At 54.0% G+C, this 17,627-nt stretch overlaps 11 protein-coding genes across 11 annotated transcripts; 4 read left to right on the forward strand and 7 right to left on the reverse strand.

The window, feature by feature from the left end:
- Positions 1–254: 254 nt before the first annotated feature.
- On the reverse strand, positions 255–944 carry CLAFUR5_11035 (uncharacterized protein; the record flags this gene model as incomplete). Its single annotated transcript, XM_047910183.1, has 2 exons — positions 255–826; positions 875–944. The coding sequence occupies 2 exons, from the start codon at positions 942–944 to the stop codon at positions 255–257; spliced, it is 642 nt and encodes a 213-aa protein (XP_047765651.1).
- A 311-nt stretch (positions 945–1,255) lies between these two features.
- On the reverse strand, positions 1,256–1,488 carry CLAFUR5_20326 (uncharacterized protein; the record flags this gene model as incomplete). Its single annotated transcript, XM_059463162.1, has 2 exons — positions 1,256–1,423; positions 1,474–1,488. 2 exons carry the CDS (start codon positions 1,486–1,488, stop codon positions 1,256–1,258), a joined length of 183 nt encoding a protein of 60 aa, XP_059319079.1.
- Positions 1,489–3,539: 2,051 nt separating this feature from the next.
- On the reverse strand, positions 3,540–4,301 carry CLAFUR5_11036 (uncharacterized protein; the record flags this gene model as incomplete). The annotated part of the gene is made up of 2 exons (XM_047910184.1): positions 3,540–3,806; positions 3,858–4,301. The coding sequence occupies 2 exons, from the start codon at positions 4,299–4,301 to the stop codon at positions 3,540–3,542; spliced, it is 711 nt and encodes a 236-aa protein (XP_047765654.1).
- A 401-nt stretch (positions 4,302–4,702) lies between these two features.
- Positions 4,703–5,083, forward strand: CLAFUR5_11037 (uncharacterized protein; the record flags this gene model as incomplete). Its single annotated transcript, XM_047910185.1, has 1 exon — positions 4,703–5,083. The coding sequence occupies one exon, from the start codon at positions 4,703–4,705 to the stop codon at positions 5,081–5,083; it is 381 nt and encodes a 126-aa protein (XP_047765653.1).
- A 757-nt stretch (positions 5,084–5,840) lies between these two features.
- Positions 5,841–6,175, reverse strand: CLAFUR5_11038 (uncharacterized protein; the record flags this gene model as incomplete). The annotated part of the gene is made up of 2 exons (XM_047910186.1): positions 5,841–5,979; positions 6,030–6,175. 2 exons carry the CDS (start codon positions 6,173–6,175, stop codon positions 5,841–5,843), a joined length of 285 nt encoding a protein of 94 aa, XP_047765660.1.
- A 301-nt stretch (positions 6,176–6,476) lies between these two features.
- CLAFUR5_11039 (54S ribosomal protein L23, mitochondrial) lies at positions 6,477–7,078 on the reverse strand (the record flags this gene model as incomplete). Its single annotated transcript, XM_047910187.1, has 2 exons — positions 6,477–6,963; positions 7,017–7,078. The coding sequence occupies 2 exons, from the start codon at positions 7,076–7,078 to the stop codon at positions 6,477–6,479; spliced, it is 549 nt and encodes a 182-aa protein (XP_047765659.1).
- A 272-nt stretch (positions 7,079–7,350) lies between these two features.
- Positions 7,351–7,978, forward strand: CLAFUR5_11040 (uncharacterized protein; the record flags this gene model as incomplete). The annotated part of the gene is made up of 2 exons (XM_047910188.1): positions 7,351–7,487; positions 7,549–7,978. 2 exons carry the CDS (start codon positions 7,351–7,353, stop codon positions 7,976–7,978), a joined length of 567 nt encoding a protein of 188 aa, XP_047765304.1.
- A 651-nt stretch (positions 7,979–8,629) lies between these two features.
- Positions 8,630–9,559, reverse strand: CLAFUR5_11041 (Replication factor A protein 2; the record flags this gene model as incomplete). The annotated part of the gene is made up of 3 exons (XM_047910189.1): positions 8,630–9,171; positions 9,222–9,509; positions 9,556–9,559. The coding sequence occupies 3 exons, from the start codon at positions 9,557–9,559 to the stop codon at positions 8,630–8,632; spliced, it is 834 nt and encodes a 277-aa protein (XP_047765305.1).
- Positions 9,560–9,898: 339 nt separating this feature from the next.
- On the forward strand, positions 9,899–12,631 carry CLAFUR5_11042 (ATP-dependent RNA helicase dbp10; the record flags this gene model as incomplete). The annotated part of the gene is made up of 1 exon (XM_047910190.1): positions 9,899–12,631. The coding sequence occupies one exon, from the start codon at positions 9,899–9,901 to the stop codon at positions 12,629–12,631; it is 2,733 nt and encodes a 910-aa protein (XP_047765306.1).
- A 303-nt stretch (positions 12,632–12,934) lies between these two features.
- CLAFUR5_20327 (uncharacterized protein) lies at positions 12,935–13,728 on the reverse strand (the record flags this gene model as incomplete). Its single annotated transcript, XM_059463163.1, has 2 exons — positions 12,935–13,586; positions 13,649–13,728. The coding sequence occupies 2 exons, from the start codon at positions 13,726–13,728 to the stop codon at positions 12,935–12,937; spliced, it is 732 nt and encodes a 243-aa protein (XP_059319080.1).
- Positions 13,729–14,998: 1,270 nt separating this feature from the next.
- CLAFUR5_11043 (Ethionine resistance-conferring protein 1) lies at positions 14,999–17,014 on the forward strand (the record flags this gene model as incomplete). Its single annotated transcript, XM_047910191.1, has 1 exon — positions 14,999–17,014. The coding sequence occupies one exon, from the start codon at positions 14,999–15,001 to the stop codon at positions 17,012–17,014; it is 2,016 nt and encodes a 671-aa protein (XP_047765307.1).
- Between the last annotated feature and the right edge of the window lie 613 nt (positions 17,015–17,627).

The raw sequence follows: 17,627 nt of genomic DNA on the forward strand, positions 1-17,627 counted from the left end.
TAGGGGAGAGTTGTGAGCAGTACAAGGTGGAGAGTACATGAAGACACTCATATCAGCAGGCCGCCACCGGATAGTGAGCGAGTATCATGGATTGAAATGGACAGGCGTCATCTTTACTGTGACTATTGGCCAGGATCGTGTATCTGAACGACTCCGAAAGGATTCTTCTGGTCGCTTTGGTCGACGTTATCTGCCTCAAGACTTTCTTGAAACCCTCATTCCGCAGCCATCGCAAGTGCTTCACCATGTGCGCATCACCGAGCAAGATCACGAGCCTTCTGGTAGCGCCATCCACCACGCACCCCATCATCCTTGCAAGCGAACTCCAGCTGATCGCCAATGTACTCTGGACGCTGCAGGAATGCGTCGCGGGCCTCAGAGAGACTGAATGGCTTCGGAGTGTTGCCCAAGAATTCAACACGCTCGAGTCGAATGTTCTTGACCAATTCCCGGTTTTCGGTGGCGAGGCGTCTCAGAAAGCCTCGGAAGAATGATATGTCAATCTGAGCTGAGGAGCAGGAAGAGTGCTTCCAGAAGATGACCTTGCTGTAGAAGACTTTGCTGGCTTCGGCGCGGATCTGGCGGCAGACTTGGAGGAGAGGTGGTGGGTGGTATCGTTCTGCGTTGTAGGACGAGACTTCGTAGCCGTGGTGGTCGGTCACTGTGGTGTCCGCGAGTTCTGGGTGAGCTTCATTGATGGCGAGCAGGCGTTGCCCCTGTGGTTGCGGGAACATGGCCAAGGCGTAGATCTTCTCGCGAAGCTCAAGTGGCAGGCGACGGAGGTGACATGGTGGTGCTGGCGGAGATCCGGCGATTGCGCGGTCGACTGTGGTGTGTTAGTCTGATGGTGGTATAGTGGCGGCGGGTAAGATACCTTGTTCTAGTGTTGCGAGGAGGGACCTGCGCAGGTCGTGCAGCTCTGGCAGTGAGCTGGTGGTGGCCATGGTGGTCTGATGCTTTTGTGAGGCTACGTGATGGGAAGAGATGGATGAAGGATGAGGGGCGAGTGAGCACACAGAGGAATTTTGCACACCCCTGTGCGGGAGAATCTCGGGTGCTGGCGGCTTTCACATGCTGATCTAGAAGCAAACAGAACGAGCCTGCCACTATACAGCTAACCATCGCGCCATACCCCTCGCTCAAATCGCAGGTGTCTTAGACCGCCAGAGTACCTCACGGTCGCGTTGCCTACGCCATGGTTCTATAGCACCAAGCGCTTCCAGCAGCCGCGGTGCTATCGCTTTCCGCCATTCTTCTAGTTGTTCTGTCCCTCGGCTCGAGCCTCTTGATCACGCTCGAACGCATCACCGTCGAAGAACTCGTCCACCACCGCGTCAGATTCCTGCGTGGCAGGCTCCTCTGGGTTGACCTCCTCGCCGTGGGGCTCAGGAGTGTTGGTCTGTCGAATGGCTGAGAGACGAGCCTGTGAGGCATTAGCGCATGTCAATACCTTTTACACCATTCTACACGTACCTGCTGATCCTCCATAGTGTAAACACCTGGGTACAGTCCTGGGCATAGTTTTTTACAACCCCTGTTCTTCCGCCTTTCCTCATTAGGAAGGATGTATCCACTGCTTGGCGTAGCTCACCACCTGGTGTGTCCTCCATTGTTGGCTATTACTGCCTCGCAGCGTTCTCGCATCCTCTTGCATATACGTTGTATGTCCTCAGGTGTGAGCTTGGCCCATTCAATCTTTATAGCAGCTATTACCTCATCTCGTGTTGTAGGAAAATGAGCACCTACCCTATGCTTAAGAAGAGCCCATAGATTCTCAATAGGGTTGAGATCTGGTGAATTGGCTGGCCATTCCATAAGGTGTAGGCCCTTCTCCTTAAATAGACTCACCGTTGCCTTCGCCTTGTGGATTGAGGCGTTGTCTTGCATAACAATGCAGTCCTGCGAGCCTGTTGACACTCGCTGCTTCTCAATTGCCGTGTGAATAAGAGGGACAATCTGGCTACGATACACCTCACCGTCGACAGAGCCCTTCTCGAATATATAGACTTCCATAGGTCCATCTGCAGAGATACAGCCCTATATCATACAGGCTGAGAACTTGCGGAAGCGTGCTGTAAGACAGTATTCGTAATAAGCCTCATCTGCCCTGCGTGTCACATAGACCTGTCCGAATATTCCACACCTGAATGAAGCTTCATCTGTCCAAAGGACCTGAGCCTACTGTTCCACTGTCCATTTAATATGAGCCCTTGCCCATCGAAGCCGTGCCTCCTTGTGTTTCTCAGTCAACAACGGCTTACGTGTTGCGACATATCGTGAGAAGCCCTCCTTCTCAAACGCAGCTCTTACTGTCCGGACGTCGCTGAAGATGCCCTCTATCGCGGCAATCTGTTCGTATCGCAGGCGGCGGCTGTTGGCATCAGTGGTGGCTCGATAGACAAGTCGCTGACGCTTGGAGGTGTTGATTACAGGTGGTGGGCCTCTCTTCTTCGGTGTGGAAGGTGGCACTCTTTCAAGCCGTGAGATTACTGAAGAGACAGAGCCTTTGTTAGTGTGAAGGGCGTCTGCAATCTGCTGCAGCGGCCAGTGGGCGTGTTTGTGAAGAGACCACATCTCGCCCTTCTCGAATTCGGTAAAGACGCGTCCCTTCGGCATGGTGGCGATAGATAGCGCGTGTGTGAGTGTGTGGATAATGAGATTGAAGGTAGCAACACCTTCTGAGATGGACATGGATAGCCGGAAGGGGTTAGCGTAAATATAGGGTTTGTAAACACTATGACCAGGACTGCGCTCGAGTCTCCGCGCCAGTTCACGATGGCCTGGATCCGAGCATCCACGCTGCGAGTGCGGCGAGCATGATAGTGAAGCTCCTGGCGCTTCGGGTATGGCGGCGGAGGGGCGGGGCGGAATGCGCGCAGATCACCCTTGAGGAAGAGGTGAGTCTGATATTCGCTGATAGTATTGGTCCGATGTCCCGCGATCTGGCGCGCGCCAGGACCGGCATAGACCGTGGTATGCTGTCGGATATGGTCCTGGGTCAGTGGGAGCGGGAACTCGACCTCGTTGCTCGGGCCCCGGTACTTCTTGGCAGCTTCGAGCGCTTTCGCTACGGGTGTCGCAGCCTTGTCAGCCATGTTGTCGGGCGATGGCGTTCTGCGGGGAGTGTTGTTCTGTGTGTGTAGGCGACCGGCGTATAGACATTTGTGTGCTCATGAATTATAGAATTCTGGTGGGGTTGCGGAAAGGCGGCAAAAGCACGCTAGCAGGGGAAACGCCGCACGGGCCATGTCGGTGAAGTGAAAGTGGTCTTGTGAAGTAGAGGGGGAAGCACCCAATATAGTCAAGGTGAGAGCAAAGAGGTTATAAGATTGCAAGATGCTTGCTGTATCGTTTGCTGCACGAAGCGATAGCATGCATGGAAAGATCAAGCGCAGAGATGAATCTACGGCTGAGGGATTGGAGAGGGAGCTGGCGATGTCGACCACATTCGCTCCTGCCGAAGCGCGTCGCGCCGTCTCGAGAATGTAGCACTATGATGAGAGCGGTGCTACCCTATTGTAGGTCTACAGGGGCGAGATTCACAGCTCCTCCATCATGTCTTCGTCAACAGCATCCTCCACAGCCTGCTCAGCATCAACGGCATCAGCATCTTTGACCTCGACAACTTCTGCCTCGCTGACTCTACCAATAGCCTCAATCTCCTCAACAGCGCCGTCAAAGTCAAAGAGTCCGTCCATCAGCGCATCAGACTCTGTAGTGGCTGGCTCCTGTGCATCGACCGCAGCACCCTCGTGCAAAAGAGGCAGCTCGGGCTGAGTTGCACGCTCGGCGAGAGCCCTGTGTGCCTAGCAAACTATTAGCATATCGTGTCTCAAATACAATTTACCGAAACATACTCGAAGGTTCTCCTCAGTGTAGTGTGCTGGCCACAGGTCCTTGGCCGGCAAAGGCGTCAAGCCTTCCAAGGCTGGAAGCGAGAGTGTACTCCTGGCGTCACCACCAAATCCGACAATGAGCGCGAAACGGGCATCCGCAGTTCGAGCACGACGGGCATTAGCCCAGAGTGCAGCACGCTCTTCCTGTGTGGGCTGGAACGTGGCCTTGACGAATGGTGAGCGTCCGGCCTTGAGAAATTCGTCGTGTTGAGACTGACTGGTGCTTGGCCTGGATCGAAGAGGTGGGAGAGAGTACTCGGTCAGTGCAAATGTGCTGTATCTGCTGATGCGGTCGCGAGTAAGTGGTAGTGGTGCGTAGTCGGGTTGCCGTCTCCGCTCCAGGTTGCGGCGATGGTCGGCAGCCTTCAAGGCTGTCTCGACGGTAGGTCCACGCCGATCCGGCATCTTTGTGTATAAGCGGTGGTAGCGTGTCATGTTGGTCCTGTGAAGAAGAATTTGTAGTTGTGGCGGGATCACAGGCTCTCTCCCGGAAGACGAGGCGCTAGCAGGGATCATGAGACAGAGATTGTGTGAGTGAAAGGTGAAGCGTGGCTCAATGGAGCTCTTTGGCACTACTTAGATTCATCTACGTCTGGAACTGTACTAAGTTACCTCGAAAGTTGCAGAAGACGGCATATGATGCTCAGCATGTGACATCGCCGAGACCACGAATGCATGCTGCATTGCTGTGGGCTTCGTCAGGCCACAAGTTTGCTGAAGGAAGGAGAAGGCGTTGGAAGGTCGTGAGCCCTGATACGAGTTTGCTTGCCAGGCGATGCGTGAACACTGCAAGACTTAGTGATGGTATGGGTACTTCTAGCACAACCCATACTTCCTCTGCCGCATCCCACATACCCCGTCAGCTGTCCACAAATATCCAAAGCGACATTTTTAAACAATCACGAGCTACCTTCAAATCTTCAGACCCAAACAGACGCAGCATACTCGCCATGTCAAACAACCGGAACATCGAAGACAAAGCCTCGCCTCTGTCCGTTGAGGGCAAGCCGACTGAGTACCTCAACTCAGCAGCCAACGGTAAAGAAGAGAACATGCGAGCCTCCTCTCAACATGCCCAGAAGGCTGTCGAGGTGCAGGACAAGAACCATGCCGAAGATTGGCTAGATGCACAGCGCGTTGCCTTCGAGCTTGCAATGGGAAACAGGGACTCAACGCGAGGCAACTAAATTCTAGGCATCGAAGAGGTGTGACAGGGTGAGTACCGAGCTGTGAACACCAAAGCACGTCGACTGATCGCTTAGCAGCTCCTTGGCTCCATATAGCATGATGGCCATATTCCACACCTACTTTCTGTGCACATACACCTGTGGCTGGGTCAGCAGAGTGCGGGAGAATGCATGAGTTCTCGGTGAATGTATCTTCTGGCGTTCTGGGTCGTCTGCGGCGGTTGTTTTCGAGCTCAGGTTTTAACTAGTCGACCTCTCATGCTGCGCATGGAAGTTAGCTATGCAGCGGCCTGTAATGCAGCTCGAATACATGTCTGCGAAGTCGCAATTTCATGACTGCCCCAAGAGTACCCTCTTCATCTGTCTGATGCTTGTTATGGTTCCGATCCGCCTCGAAATCACCTTCTCTGCGTAGCACGACGGTCCACTACAGAGTAGTAAGACCAACGCTCGTCGCCTGCTTGCACAGGATCATCTCCGTTTTCAAGCCGGTCAGCGCACCTTAGCCTCCACGTCGCGTTGGTCCAGAAGCAGTGAAAAGCCTCCTAAGCTCTCACCCAACTTGTTAATCCTCTGCCTGTCTCTTCAAATCCCTCGATGGCTCCCGCAATACACCAGCCGCCAGTGTAACACCGTCGCTGACTAACTTTACCCGAACGCCGTCAGCCATAAGGAACCCATTGTCGAGATGAATCTCCTTGAGCGCGTCCCGCAACTCAGGCTGGAGCGGTTGCAGCCAAGCCAGTAGGGCCGCGTATTAGTCGCACCTGAATCGAGTGAGTTTGTAGTAGGTAGTGATGGATTCGGCGCGAAGTTGTTGGCAGGCGCGTAGCAAGCCGGTGGTGTGGTCTCTCTTCTTGTCGTGGATCGAGTACTCGTGACCACTGAAGGTATATCTGTGTTCGGAATTAGCTGAAGTGACGGGGTTTGGGAGGAGTAGACAAACTCGTAGATGATATCTCGAAGTTCGCGCGGGAGAGTGAGTACAGACGCCTTGCTGTCGGCCTTCGCGCCATCAGTCGCAGGTGGGTGGTCCATTGCCGCGCTTTTGGGTTGTGCTGACGGGTTTGTGTCGCTCTGCGATGCTGCCATGATGGCGACGAGTCTGCGAGTTGTGAGGGTAGGATTTGAAATTGCAGATCGCGAAACAGAAGAACCGGCTTTGGCCAGGAAGGCGCAAAACCTGATCACATGTTTCGTACTTGGTTATCCTTATTCACCTGCTTAGTCGGGTGACCATATCGAAGCGACGGTAATTGCACGCCTACGATATACGGCATCTCATCGTTGTGTCAACACAGCGGCGCTGGCGTATCCATTTCCACCTTGTACAGCTCCTTCAGTCCTGGTTTCTTTTATACACGGGTATCATGCCCAAAGTCTTCCATGACTCTCACGCCCTACTAACAAACGTCCCCTGCGCCCTCCCCACGCCCGGCGTCCACCTCGTCTTCCCCTCCAACAACTCCTTCGCCTGCTCCCTCATCCTCTCCCTCCTCTCCTTATTGATATTCGTATCCTTCGTACTCGAAAGGTTCTTCCCAAACTCCTCCTGCTCCTTATCACTCTTCTCCACCTCTTCCCTATTCCACTCGCTGAAATCCGTCGGCTCCTCTGGCCACACAAACGGTCTTGCCAACTCCACCGTCATGAACTTCTGCGACCTGGGTCGATGCCAGCGACGCATTGCGGGGCGGATGTCGGAAGGCCGGCCGGAGCGAACGCGTTGTTGTTTGACGTAGGAGCGCACGGAGAGGATTTCGACGGAGTAGGCGTGCCAGAGGTAGTCGCGGAGGTCGAGTTTGGAGAAGGTAAGGGGGACGCGGAACCGGGCGTTGTAGGGGTTCGTGGAGCGGTGGAAGGTTAGGGTGGCGGAGGGGCTGTAGATACATGTCAGTAGAGGGTTGGAGGGTTACGGTAGGGATGTTCTTACAGGTAAAGCTCTTTCTCGCCGACTCTGAAGGAGGGTAGCCGTTTTGCGAGCGCCGTCGCCATTGTGGATGTGTGTTGATGTGTGTAACCAGGCCGGAATATTGATCGCGCGGGTGGAGAAGATCTGTACAATGTTGGATCCTCTAGGCGGTCGATGAGAAAGTGTGCAACAGATGTAGTCGCAACGAGATATCCAATGCATCGAAGTCAAAGTCGTCCGCGACTGCCATCGGAGGAGAAGCGGAAGCGGCCGCCGACTCCGCCCATTCACCTCACATCTCAGGCCATCTTCCCCAGTCTCTCCTCTCGCCACCCCGACATCGAATCATGTAAAGATGGCGGATCCAAGATCCTCACTGGAGTCCTACCGCTCCTCCATAGCAACAATAAGCAGCGATGATCAACGCTTGATGCACGAACCCTACAATCCCCTTCACAACGTCTTCGGCAGCAAACCAGTCTTGGTGCACCAGTAAGTCTTCCAATACTCACACACGCTACGAGCAATATGTCAAATACTAACATAATGCCAGAAGAAACTCCCTCCACACCAACGCCTTCTCCCAATGGCCCCTGACAGGCCCCCTCCTCTTCGACAACAACAACTCCGACGCTAGGGATCACTGCGCAGCCGAGCGAACATTTCTCTCCTGGCTCCGCCTAGCAATCTACATGGCCATAGTCTCCATAGCCATCCTCATCTCCTTCCACTTGAAGCACCAACCCACAGCTCTAGAACGGCGCGTGGCCCTCCCCTTTGGCATAATTTTCTGGCTGCTGGCGTTGGCCTGTCTCCTCAGTGGGTTGAGCAACTACATCAAAACGGTGAACCGCTATTCGCGACGACAGGCGCTGGTGCAGTCAGGGTGGGGCACGCAGGTGGTGTTCACGGTGGTGGCGACGGCGATTGTGGCGGCTTGTGTTTTGTTGTTGAGTACGCAGGGGGAGAGCCGGAGGAGGTGATGGTGCTAGGGGAGGGGAGATATATGATTTCATGACCGTTTATGATTGATGAGCCATGTATTTGAAATGCGTTTCAGCCACCAGACTGTCAACCTGGCCAAGTCCTTAAGGGGCAGTTGGTCGAGATCTGTTTCCTCGGTCACAATGGGCCCTTCGCATCGCATCTCAGCAAGTGGTACCGTGATATTCGATGACCCAACGTCGGCATACAGTCTAGGAACTCTGATTCCGAGACACCAGCCGATCCAATTCACTTTGAAAGCCAGCTTACCTCCGACGCAGTCGCCAGCGATCTCCCACTCTCCACATGCGTTCATAAGCAGGACTCTGCGCTTCTGAGATGGCTGCGTGATGCAAGGTATGCCTTGTGGCTCATCCTGCAGCTGATAATCACTGATATTTCCGTCGCAGAGGTCCCATTTAATCCAGCTCTCCTAGCACTCGTCTGGATCGTCGAGCTCCGCGTCTCCCTCATTTGTCTACACGGCGGTCAGCAAAGGCCTGACAATAGAGGCAGGGTGACGATGCTTTCCGTCCAAAGCACGTTGCATCGCTCCAAGACGTCTCCCTGCCACGAAGTCCACGAAATCAGGGCGGGACGTACCTCCGGTTCTGGTGTTGGCAGCCCAGAGTCAACCTTCTCTCGCTCGTCTAAAGGTCCAGCAGCGCCCAAGTGTGGTCGTCCACTGTAGTGTATACCTTCCCGAGCCCCATCAGTTCGTCTCCCGCCTTCAAGACTTCGGTCATTTCCATCCCCGTCCGGGTCGCGATGTCCTGCGCATGGAGACCTTCGTTCGTCTGAGGCGACGTCTTCAGACATTGGTATACTCTCCGCGCAACGGGAGTTATGCCAGCAAGACCGGAGTCTCCACCATTTGTCATCTGTTGCTGTGCGCCGTAGCCGTTCTGCTGTGCTGCTGCTGCTGCTCCTCCGTTTGCCTGCAGTGCTTCAAGTGGACCCTTGGTGAAGTGAAGGTGGACTGCTGTTGCCTCAAGAAGATGATAGCTGATCTCGTTGTAATCTTGTACCGGGCGAATAATGTTGGCGCCAACGTGGCGCTTGTTGTTGAAGGCCTTGAGACGTCCCCAGACACGGGCGTAACCTTGCTCTTCTGGCTTCGGCTTTTGGTTGCGCGGGTCGTCCGGGTTCTCGATCGCTTCGGCGTCGATCCAGAGCTTGACTTCGATTGTGCCTGCAGTGATCATTAGCCATTGCTCTTGCCTCTTCTTCAAGCATCCATACCAGTCCCATCATCCAGCTTATAGGTGACGTTCGTAGTCTGTGTGCTGATGTTCCGTATTTGTCCCACGAATGTCACTTGTGTGCACTCGCTCTCATCAATCACAAAATGGTCTGCGCCTGGATGTGGGTGGTGGGCGTCGATGAGCTGCTTGATGGTCACGGGTCGCAAAGTGTCCTTGCCGTATGAGTTCTTCTTGGTGGCTGAGCCTTCACCTTGACTTCCGGGCATGAAGCCACCGCCATTCGCTCCTCCCTGCGCACCATACGATGTGGTGGAGTAGCCGTAGTCTATAGATATCAGCAAGAATCATCTGGCGTACAATGCAGCACCTACCCATGTCGCTAGTACCTGGCGTTTGTGTTGGCGGAGAGGTTTACTGTGGTCGCGATGAAGATTACGATTATCGAGTAGCCGGGGTGATGGAAGAGATGGGATTGATCAAACAATGCAACGAGGTCCAGAAGGTATTTTGTTCCAATGATGCAGCCTCTTTCGCGTCGCGAACGCGTAGAGTGGTTTGTGTCTTGCCCCGCCAGAGATCTGCTGCAGGGATCCAATTAGAATTTAACCTGAGCGAAGAACTCTAAAAAGCTTTGGGTCTCCAGGAAAAGTGCTTCGGCGCATGTGAAACTTGCTTCTCTCCCATATCGCCCATAGCGGCGTCTACAGCACCAAAATGGTTCGCGCAGCATCTCCAGCGCTGTCGGAGAATGAGTTTGACATATCGAAGTCGCTTTTTGGTGGGCAAGATGCCGGCAGCGACAGCGACAACGACTTCTCGAAGGAAGCATCACAGTTTGGCGGCAAAGCAGCAGAGGATCTTGCTCTGGACAGCGACGATGGCGCGGACGAAGCCTTTATTGCCGCAACACAGGCTGCGGCGAACCGGAAGAGCGAGAATAAGAATGCAAAGAAAGCTGGGGCGTTTCAGACCATGGGCTTGAACACCCACCTCTTGAAGGCCATTACCCGGAAAGGATTCTCTGTGCCGACACCGATCCAGCGCAAGACGATTCCATTGATTCTGGATGGGCAAGATGTGGTGGGTATGGCCAGGACAGGGTCTGGAAAAACAGCTGCATTCGTTATACCCATGATCGAGAAGTTGAAGAGCCACAGCGCAAAAGTGGGCGCGAGAGCGATGGTGTTGAGTCCGAGCCGAGAGTTGGCGTTGCAGACGCTGAAGGTCGTGAAAGAGATGGGCAAAGGTACAGATCTGCGGACGACACTCTTGGTAGGCGGAGACAGTTTAGAGGATCAGTTCGGCAGCATGGCAAGCAACCCGGACATCATCATTGCTACACCGGGACGATTCGAGCATCTGAAAGTGGAAATGGGCCTGGAGCTGTCAAGTGTCACGTACGTTGTATTCGACGAGGCAGATCGGTTGTTCGAGATGGGTTTCGCTGCACAACTGCACGAGATTATGTACTCTCTGCCGCCGAACAGACAAACTTTACTCTTCTCTGCCACTCTCCCGAAGAGCTTGGTAGAATTCGCAAGAGCAGGTCTACAAGATCCAAAGCTGGTGCGATTGGATGCAGAGAGCAAGATTGCGCCAGGTCTGCAGAGCGCCTTCTTCACCGTGAAGCGGTCGGAGAAGGAGGGAGCACTTCTGCACATTCTGCAAGACGTGATTCAGATGCCCACTGGAGAGACAGAAGCCGTCAAGAAAGCAAAGGAGCCTAAGAAGAACGACAAGAAACGCAAGCGAGGACCAGAGGGACCATCTGCAAATGAAACACCATCCCAGCATTCGACAGTTGTGTTCACCGCGACCAAGCATCATGTGGAGTACTTGGCCAACTTCCTCAAATCCTTTGGCTACGCAGTGTCGTACGTGTACGGTGCTCTTGATCAGACAGCTCGCAAGATGCAAGTCGAGGACTTCCGAAAGGGCATGACCAACATCATGGTTGTCACCGATGTCGCGGCTCGAGGTATCGATATCCCCGTCCTGGCCAATGTCATCAACTATGACTTTCCTTCACAACCAAAGGTCTTTGTACATCGTGTTGGACGAACTGCAAGAGCTGGTAAGGAGGGCTGGGCGTACAGCTTAATCACCAGTCCTGACCTGCCATACTTGCTTGATCTTCAGCTGTTCTTAAGCAGGAAACTTGTACTTGGTCGGGCTGAGAATGATCCGAGCATGTTCAAGGAGTCGATTGTAATTGGCGCTATGAAACGAGATAAGCTTGAGCAGTATGACGAGGAGGTCAAAAAGCTGCTGCACGAGGATGATGATCTCAAACTCATGCAAGATGTGGCGGGCAAGGGCGAGAAGCAGTACATGAGGACGAGAAACGCTGCAGCTGCTGAGAGTGTTAAGCGAGCAAAGGACCTGACCACAAGCGAACGCTATGCCGAGGCGAATATGCTATTCGATGCGGACGGACATGCGAATGTTGAGCAACAACGACTTGATATGCTTGCAAGAGTGAGCGGCTTCAGGCCGAAGGAGACTGTCTTTGAAGTGGGCAAGAGAGGTGTAGCACAAGAGGCGGCAGAGATACAGGCCATCAAGCGACGAAGGGCGAAGATAGAGGCTAAGCCGAAGAACCAAAAGGACGAAGATAGCGATATCGAGGTGGAAGTCAATGGCGCTGCAGAACAGTCATCATACTTAGACGACGGCGACGACTCTGACGAAGATCTCATCTTGACACAGCCCAACGGCGTCGACATGGACGAAGCCTCCGACACCGAGCTTAGACTTACCTTCTCTGCACCCGAGGACCCTGCAACCAAATACAAAAAGAAGAAAACCACCGGCAAAGACGAGGAGTTTTTCATGGGCTACAACCCTTCAACCATCAACATGGCCGAAGACAAAGCCTACGGCGTCAACTCTGGCGGCACGAATTCTCACTTCCTCAACGATGCCCGCGGCGCTACGATGGACCTGATCAACGACGAATCATCCGGCTTTAAAGAAGCCACCAAAGCCAAAGGTCTCCGCTGGGACAAGAAGAGCAAAAAGTACGTCGCCCGCGCCAACGACGAAGACGGCAGTAAAGGTCAAAAAATGATCAAAGGCGAATCTGGGCAGAAGATTGCAGCCTCTTTCAAATCTGGTCGCTTCGATGCGTGGCGAAAAGCTAATCGAGTCGAACGTCTTCCGCGAGTTGGTGAGCAGGAACGTGCCAACTCGCACCATGCCAACAGTGAGGGCGGAAAGAGGTTCAAGCACAAGCAGGAGAGGGCGCCGAAGGAGGCAGATAAATTCAGAGATGATTACTACAAGAGGAAGAAGAAGGTCGATGCGGCGAGGGAGAAGCGGGTGGGCAAGTTTGCGGATGGCAAGGGCAAGAGCGAGATTCGGGGTGTTGAGGATGTGAGGAAGTTGAGGAAGTTGCAGGATCGGAGGAAGGATAAGAATGCGAGGCCGCAGAGGAAGGGGAAGTAGATGGGGTATGGCATCGGGCAATGGACCTGCTCGGCAAACAATAAGAAGTTGTGATCAATACCGGATGCTCGATCCTCCAATCAACTCCTGGTCTTGTTGCCTTGTATCTGCGTGACAAAGGCAGTCTGCTTGATCGCTGAATCGAGTCTTGCTCTTCACTTCTTGCTCATTGCTCGAACGCACCATGCTAGAGTAAGACAGATATCACGACACACAGAGGGCCACGCAACCGACCTCATCTCCTTCGCGAAAAGCCATTCTGCTTTCCGAATCTCAGTTCCGGCCGGTCTGGTCCAGGTCCTCTCACCAGTCATCCTCATCGGAGAACTCGGCGTCCTCAGCAGCCCAGCGAAGCTCCTTGGCTATGGCCTCGGCGCTCTTGCGATAGGGCTTGAAGTGGTCAGGACACGTTTTGTCGAAAAGTGGAGGCGCCTCTGGGATGCCATGGTATCGGTCGTAGAAGTCAATCCTCGACCAATTGAGGTACCACTGTGTCATGCCGTCGATAGCTCCCCGGCCATCACCCTCGAGCTTCTGGACTTCTCCGACACTCTGATACGTGGACTCAGCCACGCGCTCCTCGTCCTCGTAGACTGGCAGCTTGATCATGCTCTTCTCCCGATCTGTCAGAGCCCACTCGAAAACCTTGACGATGTCCTTCCCCATCGACACGTCGATCGCCTTAGCACAATTGTAGAAGAACTCTAGCCGGAACACTTTGGGCTTGTTCTGGTCTTCGACACTCAGTCCTCTGGACCAACGAATGAACATCAAGACCGTGGTAGCAGCGCCCTTCCTGCCGCACCCAGTGAAGAAGAGACTGCGGCTGTAGAAGACACCACTAGCCTCGGCGCGGATCTGGCGATTGATGCAGAGAAGGTCGGGCCGCGGGGGTGAGCGGCAGGCGCCAACTTCGTACCCGAAGCAGCTGAATGGAGCAAAGTCGTCGTGTGTTCTGTAGTGGCAGGCGTTCGGAGAGAGAGGTTTCGAGTAGTCTGCTCTGGCGCCTGTGGGAACAAGACCATCTCATAGATGTCGTTGCGGAGCTCAGCTGGCAAGCGGGAAAAGTGGCATGGCTTGGATTGTGCTGGTGCCATGTTGGTGCGTGGTGACTGTTCAATGGTCAGCGAAAGTGGAATGCAGGTCGTTGGAAGATACTCAGGCGGTGGTTGCGAGTCCGAGAGTTTCGAGGATGAGAAGAATCTTCAAGTGAGCTCGAAATACTGCCAACGCTAGATTGGCGCATGCAAACGCTTGCATTATTGTGAGCTTCAGGCAGCAACATCAGTTGTCCCATGTCATGCCGGAGCATGACGTCAAAGCAAAGTGCTTGAGTACATATACATGAACTGAAGCAGCAAGGGCTCCTTCAAGAGCACCGAGAGCATTCAGTGGAAGCAAAAATCGAGGTCAGAGGAGGAGGCAGATTTCGAGACAACGAGCTTCCAGTCTTGGAGAATACACTCACTTCCGCAGCAAACGAATGCCTTGTCTATACCACGCTATACTCGAGACCAGCAGTGAGCGAAGTCGGGCGAAGAGTACGGACAGATGGTCTCTTGCTCGCCTCAGCGCGACTATGTTAGCCCGTGGTGAGGGGTGTCGGTGGTCCGTGAAGTGTATTTCGTGGCGGTGGTGGTAATCGTGCTATGTCCATATCGCTTCAGTAAGCTGGATGAGCTCTGGAGACGTACCCAAATGGTCCACCAGGATGGTTCTCACTCTCCCAGAGAGTGTTGAGGTAGCAGCAAAGATGGAGAGCAGACGTGCAGTCGGGAGATTCCGGCAGGGGACATACGTAGGGCAACATGATATGCACACCGTGGTAAAGAGTCAGTCAAGTATCCCATTGTCTCATCAAATCTCTGATGGCGGCTCTGGAGTTGTTGTCAAGATCCGCTCATATCTTTCCCTCAGATCGCCTGGCTCGACCTTCCCGATCCAGACAGCACGTGCACGGCCAAGAACGCCGTTTCCGGTGTTCGTACCTCTTTGCGACTCCGCCATGCACTACTGCAGATACTGTTAGTCACGAACCCAATGCCGCATACCATATGTAGGTCCATATTGTTGCCGGTCTTTCTTGCTTTCTGTATACCATTCCCTTACTCTAGCACAAAGACCGCAGCATAATCGGAGGTACCGCGTAGCAAGACAAGCGTAAGCGTGCAAGACGCTGCGGCATCCCGAACATATACCTACTGCACCTCTTGCTTGCACTGTCCGTTTCCAGCAATCTTGGGCGGTGTCGCTCTACCCAGCATTTTACAGCTCATCTTGGACGGCGTCTACTTCAAACAGCCATACCACAATCACAGCACGCTCATGAGCGCCACGCGAGAAGCTAGATAACGAACGACAGCCACCATGAGCCACAGCGAACCCATCAAATCGCCGACAGGCCACAGAGGGCGCAGCGAATCACCACAGACGTCACGAAGCTTTGGCACAAGCTACAGATCACAGCATGGGGGAGACAGCAGGATCGCCGCAATCGCAGAGGAAGCTATCGCGCAAGATCTGCAAGATGGAGAGTTCACAGAGGACGACAATGTGCAAGATGGAGGCGAGCTGGGAGCTGCGCTGAGCAGGACGAATACGCGGGATATGCCGGATATGGGACCTCATTCCATGACCGGATACCACAGGCGACCATCGTACATGGCTGCGACACCGAGGCCGTTTCTGGGAACTCAGCAGCCAGAGTCGATAGTGCCTGTTGAGCAGGACTGGGAAGCTGCCATCGGTGAAGAGAGGAGTCTGCTCAGAGACAACAACCTCATCCCGCCAAAGCACCCGCGAAACAGAAGGGACGGCGAGAGCTCACAGGGACATGGCTTGAGAAAAGTGTTGAGCATGAGCTTTAGCGGGAGGAAGAAGAGCGTAGTCGCAGTGGACGAAGAAGATGGAATTTCACCTTCCGAAACAACAGCGCTCCTTCCCGGAGGCCGTGATCCCAGTGCACCGTATGGCGGCGAAGACACACCAGAAAACATTGCCAAGAAGTGGGAAGAAGCAGTTGAAGCGGGCAAAATCAACACCACCTGGCAGCGCGAGACGAAAGTTCTAAGCCGCTACTCCGGGCCCTTGATCCTGACTTTCATCCTGCAGAACTCTTTGACTTTGGCATCCGTCTTCACAGTAGGCCACATCGGCAAGAACGAACTCGGGGCAGTCTCACTAGGATCTATGACTGCCAACATAACCGGCTACGCAGTCTACCATGGTCTCGCTACGTCTTTAGACACCCTCTGCGCCCAGGCTTACGGCTCTGGAAACAAGAAACTTGTTGGTCTGTACCTCCAGCGCATGGTCTTCTTCCTTTGGGCGATCACAATTCCAATCGCGATCATCTGGCTAGCTGGTACTGAAATCCTTGACTACATCGTCCCGGAGCGCGAGATTGCCGAGCTTGCAGGCGCATATCTGAAGGTACTGATTATCGGAGCGCCAGGATATGCGTGCTTCGAGGCTTCGAAACGATATGTGCAAGCCCAGGGACGGTTCGATGCTACGCTATACGTGCTGCTTATTGCCGCGCCTCTGAACATCCTGATGCATTACCTCTTCGTCTGGGTCTTCAAGTGGGGCTTCATTGGTTGTCCTATCGCCGTGGTAGTGACCGAGTGCCTCATGCCCCTCCTCCTATTCCTCTACGTCCGCTTCGTCGGCGGGATGGAATGCTGGCCAGGCTTCACACGCAAAGCCTTCACGAACTGGGGTCCCATGGTACGACTCGCCCTTCCTGGCCTCGTCATGGTTTTGGCAGAATTCCTCGCATTCGAGATCCTCACGCTCGCATCGGCAAGAATCAGCGCTACGCACCTCGCAGCGAACACTGTCCTCCAATCGCTCAGTGTCCTGACCTATCAACTCCCGTTCCCACTCTCCATCGCAGCGAGCACGCGAGTCGCCAACCTCATCGGCGCAGGCCTCCCGCAAGCGGCAAAAGTCACAACAAAAGTCACTTTCATCATGGGCATTTTCATCGGCGTTTTCAACATGGTCCTCCTCTCCTCCCTACGCTCCTACATTCCCTGGCTTTACACCTCCGAAGCGGACGTCGTGGCCCTCGCAGCCGCTACATTACCCGTCTGCGCTGCGTTCCAACTCTTCGATTCCCTCGCGGCTCAGTGCAACGGATTGCTGCGCGGCTTAGGAAAGCAGGAGGCGGGTGGGTACATCAACCTCTTTGCGTATTATGTCATTGCGCTGCCGTTGAGTTTCGGGCTTGGGTTTGGGATACACTGGGATCTTATTGGACTTTGGGCGGGACCTGCTTTGGGGCTGGGAATTGTGAGTGCGGTGGAAGGTATCTACATCTATCGGACGAGTTATGAGAAGGCTAGCGAGGAGGCGGCGGGGAGGAATGCACAGGGGTAGATGTGCTGTATATACTGTGTATGTGAAGACGTTATATTCTGGTCACCTCTATGGTGAGAAGTGCCCGTGGATGACATACGACCTGGGCTGTAATACTGAGAGATCTGGGATCTTGCACAACACTCGGGCTGGTTGAAGTCGAAAACATCTCTGATTTCGAGCTGGACTATGGCAATCATGCATGCCATCACATTCTAAAGCCGAGCATCTGTAACGACCGAAAACCTACCATCTCCTACGTATCACTGCCCACCATTCCAAGCCGCCTTCCACTTCTCAAAGTAATCACGCCAGTCATGGAAAGCCTTGGACCACTAGACGACCATCTCAATCAGCTTTCGACAATCATATCAGCACGACAGATCAATCCTCTAGTAGATTGAGTGGGCACTTACTTCACTCATCGCCACTTTCGGGTCGCTCAAATCATGCCTTTTGACATGGGCAGCTGGATCCGGGCAAGGGACTGTGTGGTGCTGGTGGTTGTGGTTCGGGGTCGGAGCCTGGGGGGTTCGTCAATAGGAGTGTTGGTGAAGAGTATTGGAATACTGACGGCAAGAGCTGCTGTGAGGAGCGTTGCGAGGATCAGGGAGAATTTCATTGTGAGATGCTA

This window comes from Fulvia fulva, chromosome 8 (genome assembly GCF_020509005.1).
Source record: "Fulvia fulva chromosome 8, complete sequence".
Taxonomy (NCBI): Eukaryota; Fungi; Ascomycota; class Dothideomycetes; order Mycosphaerellales; family Mycosphaerellaceae; genus Fulvia; species Fulvia fulva.